Source organism: Mustela nivalis, assembly GCF_964662115.1.
Source record: "Mustela nivalis genome assembly, chromosome: 2".
Classification (NCBI taxonomy): domain Eukaryota; kingdom Metazoa; phylum Chordata; class Mammalia; order Carnivora; family Mustelidae; genus Mustela; species Mustela nivalis.
The window spans coordinates 47,007,133-47,024,395 of NC_139021.1; the positions used below are offsets into that span (position 1 = coordinate 47,007,133).

A 17,263-nucleotide genomic window follows, 5' to 3' on the forward strand; every position below is an offset into this window, starting at 1 on the left:
GACAAATGATTTTTAAAACTGTATAAATGTAAGCACTACATATTTTTATTTGGGAATCAGTGGGAAAATGATGCTATTTTTGACTTATTCAATATAATCACAGACTGTCCAATACAATAGATGGATTCCACCATTATTTTTAAAGACATTTGTAAAAAGAACTTGAACCCAGCATTAGCCTAAGACACTGCTTTAATTCTAATGCTTAATTTAAATATTTTATGTTGATATTTTAGAGTGAGGCACATATTAGTCATCATTAGTAATCAAAGACATTAAAAGCTCTTAATTATTCCCCTTTTTAAAATTCCATGTTCTTTTGTCTCACGTACATAATTGAAAGTATATTTGTTATAGTTTCTTTCCTCCTTTTTATTTTTCAATTATATTTTATTTATTTGAGAGAGAGAAGGAGAGAGAGACAGCATATGCAGGGGGAGGATCAGAGGGAGAGGAACCACCAGACTCTAGGCTGAGCATGGAGCCCATTGTGGGGCTCAATCTCATAAGAGATTGAGATCTCATCTCATAAGAGATCTCTCATGAGATTATAACCTCAGCTGAAATCAAGAGTCTGATGATTAACTGACTGAGCCATACAGGTGTCCCTTTTTCCTCCTTTTTAATCACCTAAAAATATTAATGTTCTTACAGATAGGTAAGACTGAGACATTGTTTTTTATACAAAATAGCCCTGGAAATGAGGCATGGACCAAAATGTGACATTTCTGATACAAAAGGAGGAGCCAATGATATATCAAAACACCCATATTAAAAAAAAGTTTCTATACAATAAATATGCTGACTTTAGAATTGTCCAATTCCTAATTTTTCCCAAGTTAGGGAATTGCTTTCTTAAATATACTGTTGGCCAAAAGTGGCATTAATAACACATTAGAAAAACATGTCTCATAAACAAAAATACATCTAAAATTCAATTTTTGCAAGCAAGGAAAAAATATGTATTTGGCTAACTATGGGTTAAACACTATATTTTCAAAAAGTGATAAATAAAATATAAAAATAAGCACAGGGAAGAAATTTGGAACAAATTCTGTAAACGACTATAATCTCAACAAATGTAACAAGTTTATTAGAGAATCTTGGTTTTTGAAGCATAACCTTGCCTCTAGTGATATTTACTTTTCTTCTAATAAAATAACCTTCTGTATTGGTTCTTGCTACACCTCACCTTTCTATTACACAGTGACTCCCTCAAAGGATATCTTAGCCAAATTTTTCTTAACTCCATCATATTTTTTATTAACAATCACATTATGGAATTTGCAACTCAGACTCATTCTTTTTAGCATTTTAATTTTAAATTTAATTCAGAAATGTTCTCCTCCTGGCAACATATCCCTTACTACATTTATGGCTCTATAGCCTTGAAATGGAAGTATTTCTCTTGAACATTATATCTTCTATTATAATCCACTGTCCAACTAAGAGAAAAGCCAGGTAAGGCTGCAAACCTCTTCCTGTTATTTGTGACTGTCTCTTGTAGGGCAGTAGGGATTCTTACTAGAAGGAGATCTAAAGCTGCTCTGACCCACCTACCATAATTCCTCTTGTGGCAGTGTCTTAGTCAGTTTGGGGCTGCCATAACAAATATCAAAGCCTGGATGGCCCAAACAAAAAGCATTTTTTTCTCACAGTTTGGGATGCTGGGAAGTCGAAGATCAAGGTGCCAACAGATTCAGTGTCCAGTAAGATCCCTCTTTCTTAATTGCAGAAAGGTGCCTTCTTGTATCCTTATATGGCTGAGAGAGACAGATCATCTCTCATGTCTCTTCTTATCTAAAGACACTAATCCCATTCATGAGGGCTTTCCTTTAGTGACTTAATCACCTCTCAAAGGTCCCACCTCTAAATAGCATCATATTGGGGATTAGGGCTTCAATAAATGAATTTTGTGGGACACAAACATTCAGTCCATATCAGCTGACATCTCTCATTTAATGGGCTTTCATAGATAGAAACAATTATACAGAATGACTTAATGCCACCTACGCTTTTTCTGTACATGTAAGCAGGAAATCCACACATCCCTGCCATGCCAAATACTGGAAATGTTGGCAGTTTCACTGTTGCTATTCCTTCTCTCAGCCTCACCTTTTCTCTATATTTTCCACTGATAATGTGTAGTGCAAGTACAGAGAAGCAAATTTGCTCCTTAAGTAGGTTCAATCAGGAGAACAGGAAAAATGAATAGAACTGCTCACTGCATTTCTACTTTTGTCCTTACATTGACTGGATAGGGCAAGAAGGGCATGGCCATGAGGAAATACAGAGGGATATGAAAGTAAGGCAAGTTCTGAGATCACTCTTCAAGCCAATACATAATGATTTTTTAATAAAAAATAGGCAATAATCTAAATGTCCAATTAAAAGACTACATTAAGAAGTTAGAGAAACACTCATATGAAAATTACTAATTCCAATAATATGTTAGGTAAAGAAAATGATCCAAAATTGCATTAAACTCACCATGACCTGGAGGAAATTTTTTCCATTTAATGAGTGCAACTAGCTCACGTATGGATAAAGTGGGCCACTCTTCATAATATGGACATTTACGAATTAATTTCACCTTTTCTTTATTTTCGAGTTTTATTTTTTCCTGAAAAAGGTTATTAAAAAATAAGGAAAAATGTACAGTAGATAGATAAATGGCAGTAACCGAAAAATAAAAGTTATATGAGTGTAAATTGTATAACAAAATTACATTTGAAGTTTGTAGGTGCATCATTCTTTGACCACATAACTATACTGAAATTTTAATCTTCAGATTTGCTACTAAAATTGTATTTTCCCCCTTTCATAATATTTTTAGACTTCCATAAGTGTTTTAGCATTTTTAAGAAATCCTGTCATAGTCAAGACTAAACTCAAAAGTTGTACTTGATAATATTGAATCCTTGACACTTATATTTTGAAAATAAAACATACAAAATGATTTTTTTTAAGCTAGCCACTCTGAAACCAGGGATTTGGAAGGAAGTTGAATTCTGAGAAAGTCATCTGTACCACTGACACTGAGACAACTGTATCAAAAGAAACCCTAACTATTAGAGACCTAAATCTAAAAGATGGATATCTCTTCATCTCCCTCCAACCTGAGCACACAACCGTAGCTGATACCAGTGCTCTGTTGCCCCTGTACCAGACTTAGATCCTATCAGAAAAGCTCATAGACAATGGGGGCCTTTCAATGCAGTCATTTATAAAAAACTTTCTCTGTCACCAATAAAGGAGAAATCAAAAAGAGGGAAAATTTTGGAGTTAATTAAAGGAGACTAAATTGGTAAACTTGAAGTCAATAAGTTATCTTAATGTAGCAGAATTGGGGGGCCAGAATTAAATTGTGATCACCTATTCATCCAACACTGGGTTTTTAATATCTATTACAACAATGAAATAGCATGTTAGCCATTCCCAAGTATTTCTTTTTCCTCAGGTGGACTGACAGATTTAGAGATCTCTCTGTATGTTTGTCTGGTATCCCTAACTCGTGACAAGCTGTTGACACCCAAAACATATGTTTGTTGAATAAGTACCTGAATAAATGAATGGATAAATGAATGGATTTGAAATTCATGAAAAACCCAAAGTGCTAAAAATATACATAAAATATACCCATAGAGACCTTTCTTTCCACTTCAACTACCCATCATCATCATAAGCTTAAATATTGTTCATCAAACAAGCCATATTTTTGTCTCCAAGTTAAGTATATTAAAACATTAAAAAGATATGGACATCTGTCTAAAGGCAAAACTTAGCTTGAGTTTACACACATATTGTGTGTGTGTGTGTGTGTGTGTGTGTGTGTATTAGATATGGTCGTACCGATTTGAATCTTGCATAATTCTTTGCAGAGATTTTAAGAATTTCACAATCTTCTTCTGTGATCACTGAGTACTCCTTTGTTTGTGATTCAGTCTGAGCTTCAACTTCTAGGGTTCCAAAGGTACTCCATTGTCGAAGCTGTAAAAAATACAGAAGTAGCTTAAACTTCATTATCAATCATCAACATAAAAATACCAGTGATGATGAAATAAACAATCTAGAAGAGTCTGGAAAAGAGATGATGGCAGATCAAACTCCAAGTCTGTGAAAGAAGGGGATCTAAACAGTCTTGCATGGATGTCATACTTCTACCCAATGTTACCTTCCTAAGGCAAGAAAAAAGTTTCCATTTTTTTAAACTAGAATGAAAGAAATAACTTATAAGAATAGATCTTCTGGGGGCACCTGGGTGGCTCAGTGGGCTAAGCCTCTGCCTTCTGCTCAGGTCAGAGTCTCAGGGTCCTGGGATCGAGCCCCACATTGGGCTGTCTGCTCAGCAGGGAGCCTGCTTCCCCTGCTCTCTCTGCCTGCCTCTCTGCCTACTAGTAATCTCTCTCTGTGTCAGATAAATAAATAAAATCTTAAAAAAAAAAGAATAGATCTTCTGTTTTATCCACTGATTCATTTTAAATACCTAGAATAATGCTTGGAACATAGTAAATATTCAATAAATATTTGTTGAAAGAGTGAAGAAAAAAATACATACTTGGTCTTCTATTTATTTTATTATCCTCATATGTTAGTAATAATAATGAAATGAATATATTGTTATGCAGTATTTAAATTATAAGTATATATATTTATACACACTCATATTCACACATAGTGTCTTCTAATTTAATATGTAAAAGATAAATATTTAGCATCCTCAAAATTTTGCACTAGGATATGTATTGTAAATTATTACTATATAATGAGAATATATACAGCTACATAGAAGACCTGTATTCATGTTTGCCTGGGGAAAAATATATAGCATAGATAATCTCTATCTATGAAATTGAGAAGCTTTTTAGGAAAAACATCAGGTCTATATGCCTAAGATAATATGAGAGGACATCCACTCTTCCATTTCAAATCCATAGAAAGGCTGAATTGTTTTCTTTTGAGTTGAATGGATAGCTGAGCTTGAATCTGCAAGTTCAGAATTAAAGAGGAATTTTAAACAGACACTGATGAAGCTGAAGTGGTTCATAGTGATATCAAACTAGGATAAAGGCCTAAAAAGTGGAGCTCTGGGATTTGTCATACATGTAGGAGTAGGAAATGAGACCCAGGACCACACAAAGCAAGGAACTGGAACTTACCTAAAGCCTAAGACCTTGTGTAACTGTCCCTAAGAATGAAGTACTGCTTAAAATATAACCTATAAGAAAATACACTAGTTATGAAGCATGCTTAGATATAGCCTTAAGAAAAACATGTACTGGCAATAGGCCTCTGGGGGAGAAGATGATATACATCCTTGAAGCCGAGCAGCTGGGGATGCCTGGCTCACTCAGGGCCGGCCCAATGCCACCTGCTTCATTTTTCCAGTATCTCCCCTTCCCTGGAGAGCACCAGAAGTTAGTCAGACAATCCTTTTGTTTGGGCTTGCTCACTCTAGGTCATGTACTACATGACCAGACATACTTTGCCTATCTTCTTACGTATCTACAAGACTCATGGTCAATGTATTATCTCCGGTTTCTTTGTTGATTGTTACCCACTTTCTAATAAACATGAGACTGAGGAGTTGTTTGGGGTGACAGTCTTTTCTACTGACCCCTGCTCCCCTTCCCCTGCAGCTGCAGCTGACTTGTTTGTGCTTTATTCTTCTCCCATGCACCATCAGGAGGCAGCACCTTGGAGGATCACCTCTTTGTGAAATGGAGGCAACAAAGTCTAGTTTGTTGCCTCTACTAGTCTAGCTAGGGAACTGGGTACAGTTGTCACAAAATCAGGATCCTAGGTCTGTAACTTTTGTAGGTGAAGAGTATACATTTATACATGGTACAGGACTCAAAGCTTAAAAATTACTCTACAATCTGGTACACATCTAGTACCTAGGATCCAGGAAAGTGCAAATTTAAAACCCTATGGATGAATTGAGAATAAAAGGAACTCACATAAGAAGCAATCCCTATTAATAAAAAAATCACAATAAAAACTTAAAAGCTTCACAAGTGACAAAACTCCTATGAGGGTAACTCAACAGAGAACTTGAAAAAAAAAATCTAAAAGAATCTATTTACAATTAACTTATTAGATCTTACTGCATTTGCATTTTATAAAAGAACAAAATTAAAACTTTTATAAGTAAAAAATTATAGGAAGTTATTAAAAAACTCAATGAACACATTAATTAAAATGTAAGAGATAATTCACAAAATGGATAAAACATGAGAAAAGCATTCAGAGTAAAACATAAAATATAGTTTGAAATAAGAATTTAAAAGATATGGAAGATAGATGGAGAGCATTCAGTATACATGTACTAGGATTTCTAGAAGGAACTAAAAATAATGGGAGATGAGTAAATATCAGGTCAGTGACAACAGCACCAAATTTTCCAGAATAGGGAAAAGATGAGTTTAGAAATAAAGGAATATACAAAACTTAGATATATATTTGTATTTTGTATTCCTGCTCAGGTTTTGTTTGGTGTACTCTATCTTCCTCCTCCAGGTACCCCTTCATCATCTTGATAGTGATCAGTATATTCAAGTAGATATTTTCTATATATAGTTTTCCAAATTTTCTAATTGTTTTTAGGATAAGACTTAGTTTGTATTACCTATTAAACTGTTATGAAAGCATAAGTCCTTTATGACTTTAATACTCTTAAGGGTTTCTTATTTGATGTGTCAACAATAACATCAAATTCCCTAATATTATTAGGAAAGTATTACATTTCCAATATCTTTTACATATGATCTATATGTAAACATTGTTGTATAACTGAATTGCTATATTACTGAATTATTTAAATTATTAATATTTATATTTCCATTCTGTCCTATAACTATGTCATCTTCAAAGTGCTCAGAAAAAATGGGTTTCAAGCTAGAATTCTATATTTACTTAAAATAGGAATATGGAATGAAGAAAAACAAGCATCAAGCTAATTTTTGACATCATGTGAAACAAATTTAAAAAGAAGAATTTTAGCTAGAACAATACTGAATCCAAAGAGGAGTACAAAACAGTAGATAAAAAATATTGGTGAATGTAAATAAAATTTATCAGCATATAATATTTTTAAAATAACTAATTTTATAGCTAATTTTTTAAACTATTTTTAAAATAACAAACTAATATGTGATACTTTAAAATAACATATATTTAAAATAGTTTTACAACAATAACTCCAAAGAGAAGAGCAAGAAGACAAAAAAAATGTTTTGAGAGTGAATCTTTATACTTTGGAACTAGGAAAGAAAAAAGATTATATAGCTTTTCTTAGTTAAAATTGAAAATTTAATAATACAGAAATCGGACCTTTATGGATGCAAAAAATAAACATAATGACACAAAAATAAAGTGATGAAATTTACCATGTCCCTAAAATATCTAAAACCTATAAGCTGACTTATTATGAGCAACAAAAACAAATAATTAGATAAAATGCCAAATTATTTTTAAAAAAGAATTTATAAAGAGAACAATTAAATAAACCACACACAAAAGAAAAAAATACAGGTCTATTAGATCAAGTTTGTTAATTGTGTTGTTCAGAATTTCCATATATCCACTGACACTTTTTTTTGTGGGGGGTCTGGTCCCTTATCAGTTACTCAGTGATACTTATTAAAATTACCCTTTATAGTCATGGACTTGTTTACTTATTTTCTTTCCTCACTTCTTCCCTTCATTTCTTTATCTTTCTTTTCCTTTCCTTTCCTCTCCTCTCCTCTACTTCTTTCTTTCTTTCTTTCTTTCTTTCTTTCTTTCTTTCTTTCTTTCTTTCTTTCTTTCTTTCTTCTTCTTTTACTCTCTTTCTTTCCCTCCTTCCTTCCCTCTCTCTCTCTTTCTCTTTTTTTTCCATCAATGTTTATACATTTGAGGTAACAATTCTTAGTGTATATAAATTTCACACTAATTATGAAATATCTCTTTTTACCTTTAATAATATTCTTGTAGTAAAGTCTACTTTGCCTGCTATTAGTAGAGCTTCACTAGCTTTCTTTGGTTTAGTGTATTCTGGTTTACCATTTTTCCATTATTTTATTTTGCAACTTCCAGTATATTTGTAATAAGGTGTGTCAGCATACAGGAGTTTTTTTTAAATCTATCCTGAAAATCTTTGTTTATTAATTAAAATACTTAGTCTTCTATATTTAATGTAATTAAAGACATATTTGGTTTAAATTTGCCTTCCTAATATTTGCTATGTGTCTTTTTTATTTTTCATGTGTCATTTAATTCTTTTTATTCAGTGCTGAACACGAAGTATAAAAACTTGTTATTGCTGTAGATATCATCTTCCTCTGAGATGCTTTTCCTACTGACAGTTAAGTAGTGAGTGTAGAAGCAGATTAACATGATCCAGTCATTAGGTATTGAGGTATTTGAGGCTGGTTTTAGTTCTGGGTTTCTACTGATAGACTAACATGTATCAGAACTTCTTACCTTACTAGACATAGAACTTTTTTTTAAGATTTTATTTATTTATCTGCCAGAGAGAGAGAGATCACAAGTAGGCAGAGAGGCAGGCAGAAAAAGAGGGGGAAGCAGACTCCCCATTGAGCAGAAAGCCCGATTTGGGGTTCAATCGCAGGACCCCGAGATCATGATCCTAGCTGAAGGCAGAGGCTTAACCCACTGAGCCAGCCAGGTGCCCCTAGACATGTTTTTTTACTAAAAAACAATGGAGAGAAATTAGATGGCAGCTTCTTAACACAAGGAAGGAACTAGTAGGCATACAAAGGGGGAAAATGCTTCGTATTTCAAAATACTTCATATTTCATCTTTTTCTCTTTCTCTGTAGATGGATAAATCATATCCATGATTAATTAATCCATGAATATTAATGTATTAATAGCAGAATTTCTAATGTCTGAATTATTCATGCACATCAGATACTCATAAGAATAATGTAAGTACAAAGCACTCTTTGCTACTTGGCAGGTTATGTATGTTGTATGTACCTGTGTGTCCTGTTGAGTTTTCTCTGTCAACTGTATTTTTTTAAGTCTTTTAAAAATCATAAATTTTCTAGTCCATATAAAAGATATATCTACAAGTGCAGGAAAGGAGTAGATCAATAGTGAAAAATAGAACCCGATGAACTCATTGGAAACGTGTTCCTGTATAAGTGTCACAGTACCTACAATATAAAAACTCCTAACAGCCCAGACTACATCCTATTAGCACAGCTTAGCCGATAACCATGAACTGAACATCAGTTATATCCCAAATATTTCTTTGTGCATTAATTTTTTTTTATGTTTGGGAGGGAGCAACTCATACAGTATCTTCTGCACTGGACTGCTAATTTTCTTGTCAAAGAGATAGAATTTTTTCTATGTCCTCAGAGGTCCTAAATGACTACACTTAATTCTGAAGGAGTCACCAGCATGATTCAGCACTTTCATTTATCTAATTTGAAAATACTGAATGTATAATTTAATCAGAAGTATAGTTCAAAAATTAAACCAATTAATTAAAAGATAACATTTGGACAAATAAAATATATTTAATAATTTTCTAAACATAGTTGGTGCTAAATAAGTATTGCTGACTAGTTATAGATGAGAAAAAACATTTTTATAGCATTATTATTTGAGATATTTTTACTTTCTTATTACAAAGGAGAAATTAATCATTCTGATATGTAGGAATATACCATTCAACCACTAGAAATAATCATTCTAGCATGTCATTTAGTGATATTGCTCTTTCACTGCAATATTATATTGCAGAAAATATAAGTGGCATAGTCACAATTATTTTAAAGTAGCACTAAGAACTAAAAATACTTCTATATTATGATATGAAATACAATGTCAGTTAAAGTAAAAGCTAATATTACTTTGAATAATCATAAATTTTTTAAAATTAGTATGTAAATCTTAGTAAAAAATTAATGGAGCATATGTTGAAATGCATACATTATAGGTATTCATACATAAGTACTCATCACATGTTCACTAGCTATAACACTTATGAAATCTAATGTTCCTTAATGGATCAACATCATTCATGTGTTATATGGTTTCTCATTTTTAAATTAATTGCTCTGATGTGATTTGAATTTTATATGAAAAATGATATATTTTGGTAGCTTTGTATAGCAGACTTTCTAATAAAGCAGAAACACTGCTTTCTGACTTTATATTCAAAATAGAACATTTTATCCACATACTGCTAAATTCAATGGCTCATATATCCATTTATTCTGAGTTTAATATGATCTTATAAAGAAGATTCAGTTGAATAAGCTTAAATATAAAGTGAAATAACTGTGTCAGCCTAATCCCAATGTGAAAATGATTTAATATTTACATTTTTGCTTATAGCTAAAATAAGTACTTTGAACTGCACTTTGGGATTTTCCATATTCACCATTAAAAAACTATAATTTTCTTAACTATACTCTCTACTTTTATAATTATAGAGCCTACTTCTTAAACTTTTCAATGAATAATAAGCATATAAAAGTAACAATAAAATGAACTTCTATGTGCTCACTACCTGACTAAAAAAAATCAAATTTTCCTAGTTAGGCAGAGGTAGCCATTATGTTAATTATTAGGATATTAATTTATAACTATATCTTGGTAAAATTGTATGTATCTACAATATAGTATAGTTTTACCTTTTTCTTCACTTATTACTTATTGTTTTACCCTTTTCTATGAGTATATTTTACCTATTTCTTGCCTATTTCTAAAACCTATAGTTTTACCTATTACTATAGTATAGTTTTACCTATTACTATAGTACAATTTTACTTATAGTATAGTTTTACCTATTTCTTCTTTACCTATTATTTTAAGTAATATTAGAATAAACATTATATTTTTGCTGAATATTAAGTTTTTGAAATACAACCATGTTGATGTAGTTCATTCATTTTTCATTGTTGCATGATTATGCTCAGATTATTTATTAATTATTTTGCTGATGAACATTTGTGTCATCAGTATTTGTCTATAAAATAATAATATAAGCATTATTATATGTGTGTTCTTATACAATATGTAGCTATTTTTCTAAGATACATGCCTAAGGATGCAGTTTCTGTGCTACAGGATGTGTTATCACTTTAACATCTAATATCCAAACTGTTTTCTGAAATGCATGTTCTAACTTACATCATACATACATACATACATACATCATAAATGCATGCAATGTCTTTCTGCACAGCTTCTCCAAAATTATGCATTTTCTGATTTTTAATATTTTTCAATTTGGTAGTAAGTAATAGTATTGATTTTTTTTTAAGATTTTTATTTTTATTTATTTATTTGACAGAGAGAAATCACAAGTAGACGGAGAGGCAGGCAGAGAGAGAGAGAGGGAAGCAGGCTCCCCGCCGAGCAGAGAGCCCGATGTGGGACTTGATCCCAGGACCCTGAGATCATGACCTGAGCCGAAGGCAGCGGCTTAACCCACTGAGCCACCCAGGCGCTCATGGTAGTAAGTAATAGTATTGATTACACATTTTTGTTATTTATTTGCATTTATTTTAAAGTCAAAAATATTTACTGTATATTTACTAGGTTCCTAAAGTGGTAGAACTTCATTGAATTTGTCAAGTCCTTTAATTCATAATTTCTCTTCTGCATTAGATTGATGTATATGTTTTGTATTTTTCATTATTATTGTCTTTTGGATTTTTAGGTGATTATATAGTCCAAATGTCGGTTCTTTCCTATTTATGTGTGTTGAAAAAAATCTTCATTGAAAGTGTGCCTTTTCTTTACTTAGGGTATCATGGGATGAATAAAACCTAACTGGTATTTTTTTTTTTTTTATGCTTCAAGTTTTTATTTAGATTCTGGTTAGTTAACATATAGTGTCGTATTAGTTTGGGGAGTAAAATTTAGTGATTCTTCACTTGCATATAACCACTTAGTGGTCATCAGAAGTGCTTTCTTTAATACCCATTACCCATTTAGCCCATCCTCCCACCCACCTCCCTTCTAGCAACCCTGCTTGCTCTTCATAGTTAAGAGTCTCTTATGGTTTGCTTCCATCTCTTTCTTTCCCCTAAGTTCATCTGTTTCATTTCTTAAATACCATGTATGAAATATATGGTATTTGTCTCTCTGACTGACTTATTTTGTTTAGCATAATATGCTCTAGCTCTATTTGCATTATTGCAAAGGGCAAGCTTTCATTCTTATATACACCACACCTTCTTTTTCCATTCATCAGTCAATGGACATTTGGGTTCTTTCCATATTTTGTCTGTGGTTGATAATGCTGCTATAAACATTGGGAGCATGTGCACCTTCAAATCAATATTTCTGTATTATTCTCTGAAGTGGCTGCACCAGTTTCCATTCCCACCAATATAAAAGTGTTCCCTTTTCTCCACAACCTTGCCAACATATATTGTTTGGTGCTGTGAATTTTAGCCATTCTGAGAGGTATGATGTGTTATCTCATTGTAGTTTTGATTTGTATTTCCCTGATGAGGATGTTGAGCTTCTTTTCATGTGCCTGTTAGTGATCTAGATACCTTCTTTGGAAAAATGTCTATTCATGTCTTCAGCCCATTTCTTAACTGATGATTTAAGAATTTTGAGGGGTATCAAGTTTGTTAAGTTCTTTATAGATTTTGGAGACTAACCTTTTATCAGATATATCATTTGCAATTATCTTCTTCCATTCTGTAGGTTGCCTTTTAGTTTTGTTGATTGTTTCCTTTATCATGTAGAAACTTTTTATCTTGAAGAAGTCCCAATGGTTTATTTTTGCTTTTGTTTCCTCTGCCTCTGTAGATGTATCTACTAAGAGGTAGCTATAGCCAGTGTCAGAATGTTTCCTATGTTCTGCTCTAGGATTCTGATTGTTTCCTATCTCACATTAAGGTCTTTCATCGATTTTGAATTTATTTTTGTGTATGATTTAATAAAGTGGTCCAGTTAAAACTTTGATTTTAAATTTGTTTGCGGGGAGGCGTAGAGGAAGAAAAGATAGGATCTTAAGCAGGCTCCATGCCCCGTGTGGGGCCTGATGCATGTTCGATCTTACAACACTGACTGAGATCATGACCTAAGCCAAAATCAACAGCAGGACACTTAACTGATTGAGCCATCTAGGTGTCCCAAAACTTTCTTGGTTTTCAACAAATATCCTTATAGTATACTTCTGTAAGTATCTTATTTCAAAAGCTTTTGTTATCATGACATCATGAAGAAATTCTGCTACATACTCTTTCAGAATATTTTTTAGCTAATTCCTTTTATAATTAAGCTTGTGATCCTAAATTGATCTTTATGTATGACGTGAAGTAAACCAGCAGGTTTATTTATTCTATTTACATAGGTAACCAATTTCCTTAGCTCATATTATTAAATCATCCCACAAATTTCCCCACTGTTTTTCATGATACTAGTTTACATCAAGAGTGTTTACATATGTGGATCTTATTTTTGGACTCTGATTGCTCATATGTTCATCTAAGCCACTATTAATCATTATAAAAACACTATATCAATTAGGTAGCCTAGTTTTAAGTCTTGATATCTGGTAGAAAAAGAATCCCTTCTGCAAGTGTCATCTTCAGAGTACCTAGCTGTTTTTAGCTTTTGGCTGTTTAGTATAATTTTTAGGACCAATTGGCAAGTTCTACAAGAAAACTACTTGGATTTTTTTCACTGAAATTGCAAGAAACCTAAAGATCTTTTTGGGAGACTTGTCATCTTAAAATATTAAATGTTCCTATCCCTAAATGTAGGGTAACTATATTTAAGTCTTCTTTTATATGTTTTAGGAATACAAATAATGTTCTCCAAAAAGTATCACAACAACAATTTTTATTATTTTTCTCATGTACTCAATATTTTACATATCTATTTAATAGAATCTTTTTATTAATGATATTTTCTAACTGTATTTTTGTGAATTCTTTTATTGTAATATCAACAATGCATTTAGGGGTGCCTGGGTCGCTCAAATGGTTAAGCATCTGCCTTCGGTTCAAGTCATGATCCCAGGTTCTGGGGATCGAGTCCTGCATCGGTCTCCCTGCTCAGCAGGAAGGCTACTTCTCCCTCTCCCTCTGCTGTCTCTCTATCAAATAAATAAATAAAATCTTTTTAAAAATGCATTTAATGATTTGTTACATTTTAATCAGTTCTTTAGTTGTTTTCATTTAGAGGAAGGGGTTGGTGAACTTTTTCTGTAATGGACTAGAACGCTTACATTTTCAGTTTTATGGGACCTATAGTCTCTGTTACTATGATTCAACTCTTCCATTTTGGAGTAGAAGTAGTCACAAACAGTATATAACAAATGGGTGTGGTTGTATACTTATAAAACTTTATCCACAAAAGAAAAAAAAAGCTGTAGTCAGATTTTGCCCAAGGTCTTGAGTTTTTCAATCCCACAGAGCTTCATTAATATTAAGACCCATATACTTTATTATTATTTATGTTTTAACCTTAAAAATGTATAAAAAATCATTCCATAAGATGAAGTAAAAATGACTAACATTTAACATGCAATAATATATTTTACATGATATACTATATGGTATAAAAGAGTACTTCTAAAATGTGATATTCATATAATTTACATTTTAAAAATTATGGTTTCCAGATTTTTTAATTGATATATTTCCTCCTGTAGTAGCCCTTCTGTTCCTCAAAATGTTTTACATTTAATTTTCTTTGGCCTGGGAAGTCATATTTTTAGGCTTATCATATGTTAAATATAAGTAAACTATATCATCTAAACATCTATTGAACTCTCCTAGGAGTAAAGTATGAAGCTTGGGAAATTTGTTTGCTTTGGTAAAATATAACTAATCTGCTATCAAGTCCTTTAAGTTTATCACTGTGCTCATCTTAGAAGAAATTGACAGATCCACTCTTGTTATATGAAATATTACTGTATGTGGATATAAAGCAAATCCTTTTAGAAAACAGTTACACAGACAATTTTTTCTGCAAATAATTGTGCATATGTTTTTCTGTGTGTATGTGTTCATTTATATGTTGGCTGAGTAAAGTCTTAGCCAACTTTTTAAGGAATTATCATCATCCAGAATGTGTTACGGTGGAGGTTTACTAAAACTTTTACTAAACATTTTCTGATTTTCAATAATATAGTATGTTAGTTGTATATTTTGTCCAGTTTCATTTATGCAGATGGATTTCTGAAGATGGGTAAAAGCAGCTTCTTAAATAATTGTTTGGGAAAAATATAAGCCAGTTAATTAAGCCAGTTAAAAATAAGTAAGAATTGATTTCCAGTATTATTATACACACACACACACACACACACACACACGCACAGAGTTTCCATACAAATGACAAGCTTATAAAGAGAATAATGGTCATCATAATTGACAAGGACACTAAGTAAATACAAAAATTATTTTAATTAAAGAAAAACAGAGTTGAGGCCACCATATACCACTATGGTTGTGATCATATTTTTCAGGCAATATTATGTAATAAACATATATAAAGGGAGTTCCACATAAATCAAGGAAGTTCAATCCTTATTCTCAAAGCAGAGCCTGGTGCTCTGAATTTTTGCTCCCACCAAAAGGCTTGTTTATTTATTCACCAATTCACACCATCAAACTGAAACTTTCAGCTGCATTTCCAGCCATCTCTACCACATCATCATCTTCTCTAAGGCCAAAATAATTTCTTATTTATCTCAGTACCAAACACATAGTAGGTGTTAAAAATGTCTGTTGTAACTAAACTGAACATTAGAAAAATGCCAAAATATAATCTTTTATCAGAATAAATAAAGACCTCTTGAAGTATTCAAATTTTGGATGCTAAAGTGGTGAATTTCATCACTCTCTATCTCAACTGGCAGAACCAAGTGGAAGTTTATATTCCTGCCTTTGACCAGGGCATATGCTAATGGGATTCTCAAAAGCAGGGAAAGGAAATAAAATAATTAAATCTTTAATTTAAAAATAATGCTGTTAAAGGGAGGAACCTTGCCTGAGACTCAGTCAGAATGTTTTTGCTGTTCTAATTCTTTTTAAACTTCTTTTTTTTTTTTTTTAATTTTTTATTTTTTATAAACATATATTTTTATCCCCAGGGGTACAGGTCTGTGAATCACCAGGTTTACACACTTCACAGCACTCACCAAAGCACATACCCTCCCCAATGTCCATAATCCCACCCTCTTCTCCCAAACCCCCTCCCCCCAGCAACCCTCAGTTTGTTTTGTGAGATTCTAACAATTAATAAAAATATAATGTTCAGCCATCTATACTGTGTTCAATAAAGAATTTATTAGGAACAAAGCACAGTTCTTGAATTATGCCGTAATGTACTTGGACTTTTTGCCATCAACAAAGCAAAAAGAAGCACAAATTCCATTTCTGTGATACTCTAAGTGGTATCATCATACCTCTAGCTGTCAGTAATCTGTAAGAAATATACAAGTCACCAAAAGAACACTTTTCATGGTCAAGCCCAGTCCTATAGGGGGAAAAAAAAAAACAACCCAAAACCAAAAAACAGTTTTTGATCTTCAGAGAATCACTATGCTCAGACACATCTCAAATAATTGGTGGTTTACTTTCAAATGCTTCCAAAGAAAGAAATAGTATATAGTAAGAAAGCTCTATTACAAAGAACTTGAGGTGAATTGAAGCATCAAAGAACACTGAATAAAACATTGAGGTTGTTTGTTGCTTGAACAAGTGGGAAGAATCAAATCACTCTTAAGGAAAACCACCCATTAAGGAAGGCAAACTGATGGAGGAACTTTTAGCAACACAGAAAGGCAATTTCAAGGAATTTATTACTATGTATTTTCACCAGCTGTAAAGAATCTCAAAAGAGTACTTTAAAGATTTACAGTGCTAGTGAAAAAAACATTTGCTATACAGAACCAAAAAAATCATTTTTATTGTTTAAGATCTTTTTTTAAATTACTGATGTTTAGCGTGGAAAGAAAGACATTGGTCCTCAAACTGCTGACTCAGAGAGTAAGAAGGGTTGGATTTGTTGAAGAGGAAATAAACTATTGGAAATGTGGAACAACTGCAATGGTGAGACACCTATATCAATCTGAAGAGCAACCTGGGATAGAGTAAGTCTGGTCAACTGCATAAGTTTCCATTGCTGGCCAATGAAAGAGCCTCCCAGGATGCCTGGATGCAAAAGGTTTAATTATGCAGTTATTCAAGTAAGTACTTCTTCCATGAGTATTATATTCTTAATTTGAAATTGTGGTTTTATAGTTATGATCATATTATAAGAAAACATAT

General features: G+C 32.3%; 1 protein-coding gene across 1 annotated transcript in view; it reads right to left on the minus strand.

Annotated features, from left to right (window-relative positions):
• Positions 1-17,263, minus strand: part of CNBD1 (cyclic nucleotide binding domain containing 1) — a 511,440-nt gene that overhangs the window by 199,223 nt on the left and 294,954 nt on the right. The window contains exons 7-8 of the mRNA XM_082722613.1: positions 3,853-3,990; positions 2,491-2,623 (exon numbers count right to left, since the gene is read on the minus strand). Of these exons, the coding sequence (XP_082578739.1) occupies positions 2,491-2,623; positions 3,853-3,990 (271 nt within the window). The remainder of the gene's footprint in view (positions 1-2,490; positions 2,624-3,852; positions 3,991-17,263) is intronic.